The 13371-nt window shown below is 35.2% G+C and overlaps 1 protein-coding gene across 11 annotated transcripts; it reads left to right on the plus strand.

The window, feature by feature from the left end:
- The first annotated feature begins 240 nt into the window (after positions 1-240).
- On the plus strand, positions 241-12495 carry LOC139432208 (piggyBac transposable element-derived protein 4-like). Of its 11 annotated transcripts, XM_071200640.1 has the most exons (12): positions 241-5208; positions 8002-9213; positions 9269-9409; positions 9467-9535; positions 9595-9901; positions 9961-10220; positions 10568-10642; positions 10695-11740; positions 11796-11935; positions 11995-12060; positions 12110-12255; positions 12311-12495. In XM_071200640.1, the coding sequence occupies exons 9-11, from the start codon at positions 11818-11820 to the stop codon at positions 12205-12207; spliced, it is 282 nt and encodes a 93-aa protein (XP_071056741.1). In that variant the 5' UTR covers positions 241-5208; positions 8002-9213; positions 9269-9409; positions 9467-9535; positions 9595-9901; positions 9961-10220; positions 10568-10642; positions 10695-11740; positions 11796-11817; the 3' UTR covers positions 12208-12255; positions 12311-12495. The 11 variants fall into 11 exon arrangements, with proteins under 11 accessions (XP_071056741.1, XP_071056740.1, XP_071056734.1 ...); XM_071200639.1 differs by having other exon boundaries at positions 10695-11935; XM_071200633.1 differs by having other exon boundaries at positions 241-9213; positions 10695-11935.
- Positions 12496-13371: the final 876 nt, after the last annotated feature.

Raw genomic sequence — 13371 nt, forward strand, 5'->3', positions numbered from 1 at the left:
TTGGAAAGGAAGAAGGATAAGTTAAGTACGTAAAATGGTTGGGATTCGATTCATCGCATAATTCTTGGGTATCAAATAAATATATATCATAAAATTTCTTTGTATCGTTGTGAGGCTACTGCCCTCCCAATTAAAGGCTCCCTACGGGGGTTTAATTTCAGTGAATTAATTGAATTCTATCTTTAATTTTAGAGATTACCAAAATCGATTTTTATATCGAGGAATATTTTAACTTTTAACTTTTTTATTTATAGGAATACTTTAAAGTTCATATTTAATTAGCTTTTTAGAAATATCAAACAATTGCTTAAATTAAAAAAAAAATTATTTAAAAATAGTATACGTAAATTATAATAGACTAAATTATCGTTTTATATTTAAATTACGGGCTTATTTTAAAAATAATATACCTAAATTATAATAAACTAACTTCTTATTTTCTATTCTGCGTATAAAAATCTATGGATCAGTTCGAAACATGATTCTCTTAAATTTAATTTAAAAATAGACTGTTTCCAGCAAAACGCGTTCTTATTGATACTTGACATGATGATGACACCGGAAGTGACAAGATACCGGAAGTGACGTCATCACACCGGAAGTGACGGGGAGCAGGGGGAGCACTTCCACTCCAGAACTCTCATTAATTATCTACTAACTTCCTCTTTCCATTGGTATAAAGATTGTTCATTTTGGATCTGTACGAAGATGTTATCCAAGGTACAATGAGTGTTGGAAGTGATTTCTTCAATATGAAGGAAGTATTTTCCGTTTTAAATATACCGTTCAGTCATCTAAGTTGTACCAAAAATGTTAAAATCGAGTAGCTGATGCTTGGGAGGGTGTTGCAGTACAAGTCATGAAAGAGGTTGCAGTTGAAGAAGCCACATATGCCATACAAAATGGTAAAGTGGATCACGATGATGTTCCATTAATAACTGTTGTGGCCGATGATGCTTGTTGAATCAAGAGATCTTACAAACAAAATTACAACGCGTTGTCAGGTGCTGCAGCTATCGTAGGTGCTCAATCAGAAAAAGTTGCTCAATCAGAAGGTTTATTACAAGGCTTTAAAGTTTGAGAAGAAGTATACGACTTGCAGTATGCGACAGTGATTGCTGATGGTGATAGCAGCACCATCAGCAAACATAACAGAATATTGGACTCTAGACCGTATACAAATGTAATTGCAGAAAAAATAAAATGCTGCAATCAACTATTACGAAGCTATTACAATAAATTAACAGCATTAACTAAAGAAACCACATTTATGTTAAAGTTCCGTAAAATAATTACCAAAAATATACGTTTTCGTTCTGGCGCAAATGGAACAATAAACCACAGACGAGATAAAAATAAGAAGGAAGATGCTATACATCTTTTAAAAAAGGACATCGACAACTCTTTGTATCATATTTTAGGCCACCACGACAACTGCGAAATATACTATTCCACCCCAAAAGAAGAAACAAGCTACATTATGGAAATGAGAACTTTGTGTCCAGAAATGTATTATAGATTACAACAAATCATCTCGTCAATTTCAAATCGAAGTAGGAGTCTTTTAGTCAGATAGAGATCTAAGAGTTTATATTCCTCGCGGCACACCTCATTGTTTTGATTGTTAATTAAAAAGTAAAGTTAAAAGTAACATTTCTTTTGAGCGATTATTTGAAGAGATGAGACCTGGAGCGCTTGAACGAGAAGTCAGTCATTTAAGTGCATCCAACGTTGTGGAATCGAATAATGAAAGTATGGGTACTTATAACTCATTAAATATCAATTCTGGATATGAGCCAGTTCTATGTAAATATAAAAGATGGGGCATCAATCTCAAAATATGATACGGAATATTTAAACAAATTATACCAAGATGGACAACAATCTGATAATTCAAGTCAATGTAGCTGTAAAATCTGTGACGATGATGAAACGATATGTATAAATCTATCCACATAAATTAACGGATGCACTAATGTGTACTCCGCCAAGATCGCCACTTCCACCAACGTTTTATGACAATCAAAGAAGAGAAGTAATCCGTGAAATACCAGAAGGTAGCGAAATTGATATAGTATTAACGAATGAAACTGGAGCAAAAACACAATCACGACGTAGCAGTGGAAATAATAGTGAATCAAGAAATACTAATGGTCTTAAACGTAAAAGAACAAACTTCAAACTATTGTATAGCATATGAGATACAATGCAAAATAATGCAAACAATATTTAACAATGAAACTTATATGAAATATAGGGATAAAATCTTGAAGGAAATTGATAAAGCTAAAGCGGAAATTACTTTAGATTATCGCTCAAACTTCGTTAATTTGAAAAATCTCACCGAAACCTCTATAAATAACTCTGCAAACGAAATCATAAACATAAAAAGCAAATTATTGATCATAAAACATACAATGACAAGTCATCCGTGACGATAAACAATCTTAGCGCTGAAATTCTAAAGCTTAAAACTAAATTGATGAAAATAAGGTAGAGGTAGATAAGGAATTCATATATTTTAACGATACTTTGTTTCATATTGTAAACTCAGTTAAAACATCCAACGAGAATATTCGATAATACCATCAATGGCTAAAGTATCCAAAGCAAAGGAAACCATAGTTGTAGAACTACATCGTCCGACTAGGCGTATATTTCCTCGACGAAGAACTATACTAAAGGGGATCGATGATGTATGGCAAGCTGATCTTATTGAAATGATTGAGTTCGCTAAAGTTAATTCCGGAAGTAAATACATTAAGTTGTTATCGATTGTTTTTCAAAATACCTATGGACTCGACCACTAAAAACCAAATCAGCCACGGACGTTACTCACGCGTTACGCACAATCTTATCTGAAAACGGACATCGCACGCCTCGCAACCTACAAACGGACAACGGTAAAGAATTCTACAATAATCAATTTAAAAAATTGATGGAAGAATTTATCATTTACCATTATTCTACGTTCAGCGTTATGAAAGCTTCGATGGCTGAACGCGTTATTAGAACTATAAAACAAAAATTGTATAAATTGTTTAGTCTTTACGGAAATCATATATGGCTGCAAACTTTAAAAGATGTAACATTAAAATACAACACAAAACATAGTACCACAAGGTTGGCACCAGCTCAAATTAATTCGAAATCCGTTGAAAACGATTTACTTAAAACGGTGTACAACCACATTAAGATTGCTGGTAAAGGAAAATTTAAAATTGGTGACATCGTTCGAATTAGTAAATATAAACATGTTTTTGATAAAGGCTACTTGCCCAACTGGACTACTGAATTATTTAAAAGTGTTAAAGTGCAAATTACAAATGTAACCTATATATTGGAAGATATCAACGGGCAGCCGATTAAAGGAGCGTTTTATGAATTTGAACTTCAAAAATCTAGACAATCGGATACATATCTTGTTGAGAAAGTGTTAAAACGTAAAAAGAATATGCTATATGTAAAATGGTTAGGTTTTGATTCAACGCATAACAGTTGGATATCATCTCTCGGTATACATAGCGTGTCTTATGTTTTACAGTTAGTTTAAGGGCGGCCGCACATTTGCTACTTTTTGATCCGATTGTCGGATCAAAAAGTAGCAAATAACTAAAAACTAAATAACTGTAGTTTTATACGACCATATCGCAAACCTACGATCCGATATCAGGTCGGACGTCCGACTCGGATGCAGGCCTAGTGCATCCTACTAGTCGGTCCGACAAAAAATCGGAGCAGACTGTCGAAAGGCGCGCTGTGCATAGTTCTCGCATGCTGAGCCGCAAACATACGATTATTTTGTCAGATCTGGCGCGACAGCAGGTGGGTTGTGACGTGTCTGTGACACACAAACATGTGCGATACCGAACATCTAATTACTTCGATCGAAAAATATCCGTGTTTGTGGAATGTTAGCCACGAATCTTATCATGATCGCGACTTAAAAGATCATGCCTGGGAACAAGTGTGCTTGGAAGTAATTAAGGATTGGGACAGTACAAGTGACGAGGACAAAAAGAAGAAACGTAAGTGAAACAATATTTATTTATATTATTAGTAAATAATTACTATAGCGACTTAGTTATTTATGCGCCTATATTGCCAAGGTATTTCCCCAGCCTGTGAAACAAAGTACTCTGAAAAATTGTCTCGAACATTTCGGCTTTGATTGGTAGATCTGTGTTGTGGACATCTAAATGGATTATCTTCAAAATAATGAGTAAGAGAATCTTCAACGTTATACCCATCTCTTGCGCGTACAAAATTATGTAGTACGCAAGCTGTTTTTGTGACCAGTACTGCAAAATCTGGTGGAATGGTCATACTATTATGAAAGACCCTCCACTTGTTTGAAAGGATTCCAAATGTACACTCTACAAGACGCCGTGCCCGACTCAGCCTATAATTAAAAACTCGACGTTGTTCGTTCAAATTGTTTCTAGGGTAAGGCCTCAGAAAATTTATATTTAGAGCGAAAGCTTCGTCGCCCAAAAATACATATGGCAGCGATGGATTATCAGTATTCGGCAATGCTTTTGGAGCAGGCAAATTGAGCTCATTTCTAGCAAGTTTTTTCCCAACGGTCCAGTCGTTAAAGATGTTGCTGTCACTTTCTCGCCCATAGGCACCCACATCAATTGCAATAAAACGATAGTCGGCATCAACAACAACCAACAGAACTATAGAAAAATATGTCTTATAGTTATAATAGTTGGAACCACTGTGCCTAGAATTGTCTACTGCGCCTAGACAATTTGGAAAATTAGCTTTGTTATTAAAATTCTTTGCTATTTCTTCCCATCGTTCTTTTGATATGGTGGTTGCAATTCCAACGGTTTTAAAATTCTCCATATTGCTTCACACGTATCATGTACGATGCTAGATACGGTTCTGCTTCCCATTAAAAAATGCACCTAATTTTACACATGAGAGCATTACCTCAACAGTCTACCGTAGTTGAACAAAGCATATCTTTCAATTATAGCTACCTACATAGGTAATATACACGGAGTTCTATAAGTACAATAAAAAGTTTTTAATTTCAGGTGTCGAGTTAAAAAAAAAATGGAACAACGTACGTGATTGCTACCGGAGAGATATCAATAAAGTGAAACAAACTCCAACAGGATCGGGTGCTACAAAAGTGAAGAAATATGTTTACACCGATCTTCTAACATTTCTAGCTCCCGTTATGCAGAGTAGATGGTAAACACAATAATAAATATACATTTCTACAATATTTTATGAATGCATCATGTATCGATTCAAGTTAAAGTAAATGTTTCATTTTGTTTTTAACCCTAGAACCACAACGTGGCGTCGTATGCGACCGCAAGAAATTTAAATCTTAACGTGCGCTTGCGCTATATGACGTAGGTGATCACGCGTCTCAGTACCTTTTAGGTTAAGAGTGAAAAGTGTGTAGACGAATCAGTTCCAAATTTAAACAATTGTATCTGTGTCAAAAAAATTAGCCGTCGTATACGACGCCACGTTGTTCTTTAAAACATAGAAATTCCAGAGGTATGTGCTTCTGTTTGTATTTTGTTTTATTTATTTTTATGCAAATATATACCTTGTAGAGCAAATATGAATGAAAGAAAACGTCCCTTGTCTCAGATAGAGTTAGAAAGAATAGCACTTGCGATTCAAAATGACGAATTGGAGGACGATGAAGCAGCTGAAAGTGAAGAAAGTGAAACAGAAGATTTTACAACAAATGAAATTTTAGAAGACGACGAGTTTGATGCAGCTGAACCACAAAATACTAATGAAGAAAGTAATCAGTGTAATGACGTGAGCGATAATACTGCAGCTTCTTCAAGCAGTTATGAGACAGAAAATAGGAAAGCGATATATGCGAAGAATGGTCGTAAATGGTATTTGAAAAGTTTTCATGCTAGAAATGCAAGAACTGCCCGGAAGAACATTGTACTTCATTTACCCGGTCCAAAAGGTTGTTTGCGCAACTTGAAATGCATACGTAAAATTTGGAATTCATTTTTTACTGACGAGATCCTCGACATAATTGTTCAATATACAAACCACCAAATCAATATAAAAAGGACACGTTATAAAACCGCTCAGCGATATATTGGTGAAACAAATGTTGTTGAATTGCGTGCTTTACTTGGTCTTTTATATCTTAGCGGTGTTATGAAAAGCGCGCATCTTACCCTACATGATTTATTTTCATTAGAGTTAGGACCTCCGGTTTTCAGAGCAACAATGTGTAAAAACCGATTTGAATTTCTGATCAATTGTTTGCGGTTTGACAATAAAGCGACAAGGGAAGAAAGGAAAAAACAAGACAAATTCGCTGCTACCAGAGAGATATGGGATATTTTTGAGGGATGTTGTAGAAGAAACTACAGCCCCTCAGAATATGTAACTATTGATGAAACTTTACTGGCATTTAGAGGACGATGTCCTTTTAAAATGTATATCCCTAGTAAGCCGGATAAATACGGTTTAAAACTTGTGACCATGTGTGATTCAAGAACATTTTATATGTGCTCGGCCAAGCCTTATATCGGTAAAGAGGTCAGGGAAGGACCGTTTTCCATTCCGACACATTATGTTTTGAACTTGACGAAAGAAATTCAAGGCTCAAACCGAAACTGCACAATGGATAATTGGTTTAGTTCATTAGAGGTAGCGGAAAAATTATTAGAACTCAAGCTAACCATGGTGGGAACCTTGAGAAAGAACAAACCAGACATACCAAAACAGCTTGTGGAAACAAAAGGAAAAGCGGTACAATCGAGTATGTTTGTACATAACGACCAAAGCACTCTGGTTTCGTACGTCCCAAAAAAGAACAAAACAGTTATTCTAATATCAACAATGCATACCCAACCAGATATAAATGAACACACCAAAAAGCCAGAAATGATCATGTTTTATAATGAAACAAAAGGTGGCGTTGATACATTCGACCAGCTATGTCATTCGACGACAGTGTCCAGAAAAACTCGTAGATGGCCACTAAGAATCTTTTATGGAATGATGGACATTGCAGGAATCAACTCGTATGTCATTTACAAATGGAACGAGGATGCCGATAAACCAGTTCAACGGTCAGCCTTCCTAAAGCAACTGTCTATGTCACTGGTAGAAGAACATCTTAGAGGCAGGATGAATAATGGACGACTTCCGAGGGAAATAAGAAGTAATATTCGCCAAATATTAAAGTGCGACGAAGAAGAGGTATTGCAAAGGGCTGAGGGGCCATTAGGTCGTTGTGATTACTGCCCCAGGGCAAAAAACCGTAAAGCGCGAAACAAATGCGAACATTGCAAAAAAAGCGTATGCGCCGAGCACCGCCTCAGCATTTGTGTAGACTGCAAATAATAAAACTTTTATTTCAAATACCATAGTTTTTTATTTCAGTTTTAGCGTGGTTTCTTTCTTTTTATAAATAAATAAAATTCTAGTATTTACTTGAACTAAATATATTTTTCTACTCCCATATTAGTAAGTTACCGATTATGTACTGTTTGGTTACTAACATAAGTAAACGGACAATTGTTAACATTATAATGTAATGTAATATTCATTACGTTATAGTTCCGGTTCATTCTGACCAATCAAAATCGAATCGAATTGGTAGACGCTGTTCTGACAGATACACGCTGTCAAAACGTCGTAATTCTGAAAAAAAATTGAAAATATATATACGATTTTTTTCTTTCGTAGAAATAGTATAGTACATAACTCGAATTGTAAGCTTATTACATGCACGTAGAATTACTGCACTCGCCGCTACGCGGCACGCGCGCAGCTTTCCTACTCGCATATAATAAGGTCCTTACAGTCCTCATAATGTAATATACTATTACAACCTTTCCAGTACTTCATTTGCTTTCCATATGTATAATTATATGGACGTTTTAATCCAAAAAACAAGGTATAAATAGGATTTTATTATGGAGTCGTATGCGACGCCAGGTTGTGACTAATGTGATCAAAATTCCACGTTGTGGTTCTAGGGTTAAGTCACGAGGGGAATTACGACGGCGCAGGCGAAAGAACTTCAAAAACTGGAACTAGAGAAGAAGAAGATAGTCAAAACCCAATTGTGGAAGACTATATCACGGAAGAAAAAACTACTAATGCGAAAAAGAAAAAGGTTGCTGAGAAAGATGTGCCAACGCAAATACTAGCTATAATGAAACAGAGAAAAGAACAACCCATACATGATGACGACGATACAAAGTTTTTGTTAAGTTTCCGAAGTGACATGGAAGCAATGAACAGAACTCAGAAATTGGATTTCAAAATTGGCATGTTACAGCTACTAAACCAAATTAGCGAACCGCCACGAAATGTTCATTCCTCGCTTTCGTCGCATACCTTCAGTTCACAAAGCCCTCAGATGGTATGCTCTCCAGCTCCCCCGAGTCCTCTACACATGAATCGATATAATATTGGCCGTAACACAGAATGTGCCACATATACAGTACTGATGCCACCGAATCCAGAACATAGTACCGTTGGGTCTGCATCTTTGCATCAACCACGATCACAACAGCAACCACCACCACGATCATCACAAAATAGTATGTTAGAGTGTGCTGATAATGATCTTATACATGAATATTTGAATTTTCGAAAATAGTATGATAATAGTATGATAATAAAAATCTTACCTGAGAGTAACAGCTAATCGTTCTTCTGTAGAAATTGCAAGTCTCAAATGTGTGTCCTTTTTCGTTATGTCTTTCCGAATCAAATTGAGAAGTTCATTGAATGAATTAATTGACATTCGATAATAATCGAAAAATTTTTCCGGATGAGCACGTAACTTATTATGCAAAATGTAAAACTGGCTTTGTTGAAGTCTTTTCCTATTTAACGGATGTATCCAGTAGCGACGTTTTCTTTTTTTTCTCGGTTGTGATAATAGAAGAGCAATCGCCAGAAGTTCGTCGCCCTCCATTTTCTTTTGCGACGCGTTACACCGGAGTATGAAACTCAAATGAGATCAAAATCGGATGTACATATTTTGTCGGTAGTGTGCAGTACAGCGTCAGATAGTCGGATACGACAATCGTTTCCGACAATCGGATCAAAAAGTAGCAAATGTGCGGCCGCCCTAATGTAGGTTTTTTCACACATCACCGCATCATGAACGTTTACAACGAGAACGAGTATGCCACAATCCCCTGGGATCTAATCCGGGGGATTTGTGAGTTACATCTCCCAAATGTAAGTTATACCTATACTATAATTAATTTTTCCATATGTAATATTAATTTTTTAGCCTATTATGATTGTGACCACCAATGGTGGTTTTGAGGACTCGCTCGTCCAGGGGGGCGCATAGTTTATAGCTATGTGACCCCCACGGATTTTTTCCTTATTGCTGAGAGCGATGTCATACCATCGCATTTTTTTATACTCTGTAAGTATTTTTTCTTTTTACTTTAATTTATTAATTTTTTTATACTTTTATTTATAGTCGGAGGAGTAATTTTACCACCGCCACCGCTTATCCCATTAGATATGGTCGACTTAACCGGTGAAGAAGGTAATGATGACTTGAAAACTAACTGTTTTTTACTTTTTAATTAATTTTATTTTTTACAGCGGAAGGATCGATCTTACAGCGGGTGCGGGTGGTGGTGTAGACGCTGTTAATTCTGTGGTAATAGACATAGACATTACCACAGAAAACGATTCAGCGGTAATTGAATTCAACGGTAATTTAATATTACATATGGAATTTTTCCATATGTAATATTAATTTTTTAGCCCATTATGATTGTAACCACTAATGGCGGTTTGGAGGACTCGCTCGTGCAGGGGGGGCGCATAGTTTATAGCTATGTGACCCCCACAGATTTTTTAATAATTTCTGAGAGCGAGGTCGTGCCATCTCATTTTTTTATACTCTGTAAATATTTTTTCTTTTTACTTTAATTTTGTATTAATTTTTTATACTTTTATTTATAGTCGGAGGAGTAATTTTACCACCGCCACCGCTTATCCCATTAGATATGGTCGATTTAACCGGTGAAGGTAATTTAATATTACATATGGAATTTTTCCATATGTAATATTAATTTTTTAGCCCATTATGATTGTAACCACTAATGGCGGTTTGGAGGACTCGCTCGTGCAGGGGGGGCGCATAGTTTATAGCTATGTGACCCCCACAGATTTTTTAATAATTTCTGAGAGCGAGGTCGTGCCATCTCATTTTTTTATACTCTGTTAATTATTTGTTGTTTTATTGATTATATATTTTTTATTATATTATGTATTTACCCTCACGTTATCAAGTTATCCGTTGCACGGCGTAAAAATTGATTCGTCGTCAACGCGACATTCGTCGTCAACGCGATAACAAACAAAACATAAAAATATAATTATTCACAACTCGAACGCACGTCTTTCAATGTTTGGCTGTTGCAAACAAATAAAAATAAGGTATTTTTCACGAAAGAAGTTTTTCAACCAGTGCAACCCAGAGAAACCCAGATATTATTTAAACATACTCTGTAAGTATTTTTTCATTTTACTTTAATTTTGTATTAATTTTTTATACTTTTATTTATAGTCGGAGGAGTAATTTTACCACCGCCACCGCTTATCCCATTAGATATGGTCGATTTAACCGGCGACGGTTTAACCGGTAATGATGACTTAGTTGGTTTTTTACTTTTTAATTAATTTTATTTTTACAGAGGAATTGATCGATCTAACAACGGGTACCGGTGGTGGTGTAGGCGCTGTTAATTCTGTGGTAATAGAAATAGACATTACCACAGATAACGATTCAGCGGTAATTGATATATTTTTATTAGAGGATAGTTTTTCGGTGTTTTTACCGAAACGCATGGCTGAGGAGATGACTGATGAAGACATCGATTCGCTAAGTTCAATGTGCATCATCTATGGAGGGGAGAAAGAAGTTGGACAAGTCAACAATGCGCACCTAGTATCGTTTTGTGAAAAATCTCCTCAACCAAATTAAGTGTTAAAACATAATGAATGTAACTACTAATCTTTTTGGCAATAAAATTAGAAAAAACGGTTTTTGAGTTATAAACACAACTCAAACACTGAATACTCAACTTCTAAAATACTTAACTCTTTATAACTCAAAAGCCGTGATGACTAGAAAAATTCTACGTGCACCATTGGTTTCTACGTGAAAAAATCTATTAGAACCCGTTTTTACGTTTCCGGATAGCCGAGATACAGGAGGTGTCTGAAAATCGTAAATTTTGAAACACTCCCTGTATATCAAAAACGAAGAGGGCTATGAAAATTTGGTTTGCGCCATTGTAAATTTCACAAATAAGTAGCTCAGGTTCGCTAAAGCCGCAACTTTCTATCTTTCATAATAACTGAGATACCCTGCAAACCCATCGAAATTTGGACACCCTGTGCATTTTATATAGTTCCACATAATTTTCCTTTGCGAGGTTTAAATTCATAGATTCGAACGGATAACAGTATGAGTTAAGATATACTTTAAGATCAACGATGTTCAAGTGATCGAAGAAAGTGCAGTCGGAAGCGACGTGATCTTTTCTCTTAGTTTGAAACCCAACTATAACGTATTGAGGTCGACCCCTGTTGGACGTTGATGTGACCGACCATATCTAGTTAGTTTAAAGTAGGTTTTTTTTAATGCATCATCATCATGAACAACAACAATGAAAACGAATATGCAACAATCCCCTGGGATCTAATCCGGGGGATTTGTGAATTACATCATCCGAATGTAAGTTATACCTATACTAGAATTAATTTTTCCATATGTAATATTAATTTTTTAGCCCATTATGATTGTAACCACTAATGGCGGTTTGGAGGACTCGCTCGTGCAGGGGGCGCATAGTTTATAGCTATGTGACCCCCACAGATTTTTTAATAATTTCTGAGAGCGAGGTCGTGCCATCTCATTTTTTTATACTCTGTAAGTATTTTTTCTTTTTACTTTAATTTTGTATTAATTTTTTATACTTTTATTTATAGTTGGAGGAGTAATTTTACCACCGCCACCGCTTATCCCATTAGATATGGTCGATTTAACCGGTGAAGGTAATGATGACTTAGTTTTTACTTTTTAATTAATTTTATTTTTTTATAGAGGAAGTAATCAATCTTACAGCGGGTGATGTAAACGCTGTTAATTCTGCGGTGCAGTATAGGTATGGGCGTTCTGGACCAAAATCCCATAAGATTTAACATTGGGGGTCCGAAATCACATTTTATCCCCACCATTATCTGTTGAAGGTAATGATGATGTAGTTAGTTTTTTACTTTTTAATTAATTTTATATTTTTTACAGGTGGAGTTATGGTATCGCCACTGGTGTTGGTAATGATGATCATGTGATCGTTATCGCTGACTCCATGAGCGCATCACACTTAGTATTTTATAAAATCTTTAATTTGTTATGTGTGATTACAGTATTGTATTGTATAAAATTAAATTAATATATAAGAAATTAATTAATATATTTTATTTAACTTATTTTATTTAACATGTTTTATTTACATTTCATTGAATATCCTATGTACATGTGATGAGCATTCCGTTTTTAATAGCAACCTGAAGTTGGGGCGTCTTAAGCAAAAGTTACACCAATTTCCAAACTCTAGAATAGTATCGCCACACTCTTCTGTTGAAACTATTTCATGATCGATTTTACATTCTTCATTTGCTACTACGAATAGCCGTTCCGCAAAATAATCTTTGAAACCTCTAACATATATGTTATAGCGCCTTATACAATCATGACACACCCCACCATGCGCTGTTTTATAATAGCACCACCACATACATATCTGCTGATTATCTTCAAAGATTGCATCACTTTGAAATTTTTATAAAAATTAGCATCCGTTGTTTATTCATTAATTTGCTCCTACCTACCTATAACTACTGAAATGGAATGATAGCGCTTTTATACACCGATGATTCATTTCATAATTAAACGTTTCCCGTTCGATACATAGCATTTCATAATTTATATTGTGATCATATGCACCCACTATCTCATCCCAATTATCTTCAACCCAGGTGTTCCATAGCGCTAATACTAACCCCCAGGTAGAGCTGGGCATACTTAAAATACTTATATTTAAAATATGTATTTTAAGTATCAAAAGTATTTTGGGCTTAGTATTTAAAATACTCTATAAAATTGGTACTTATATTTAGTATTTAAAATACTTCGACAATATATTTAGTATTTTATACTTAAAAAAGTATTTTAAATATCATACAAGTATTTTAAGAATCTGAAAAGTATTTTAAGTATTTTTCATTTCCAAAATACTTGTTAGATTTGCAAGTCTGAACGTGTTCAAACGAAAACTATAATTAGAATTCAGCGCCATCTCTACA

The sequence above is a fragment of the Onthophagus taurus genome, chromosome 11 (genome assembly GCF_036711975.1).
Source record: "Onthophagus taurus isolate NC chromosome 11, IU_Otau_3.0, whole genome shotgun sequence".
Lineage (NCBI taxonomy): Eukaryota > Metazoa > Arthropoda > Insecta > Coleoptera > Scarabaeidae > Onthophagus > Onthophagus taurus.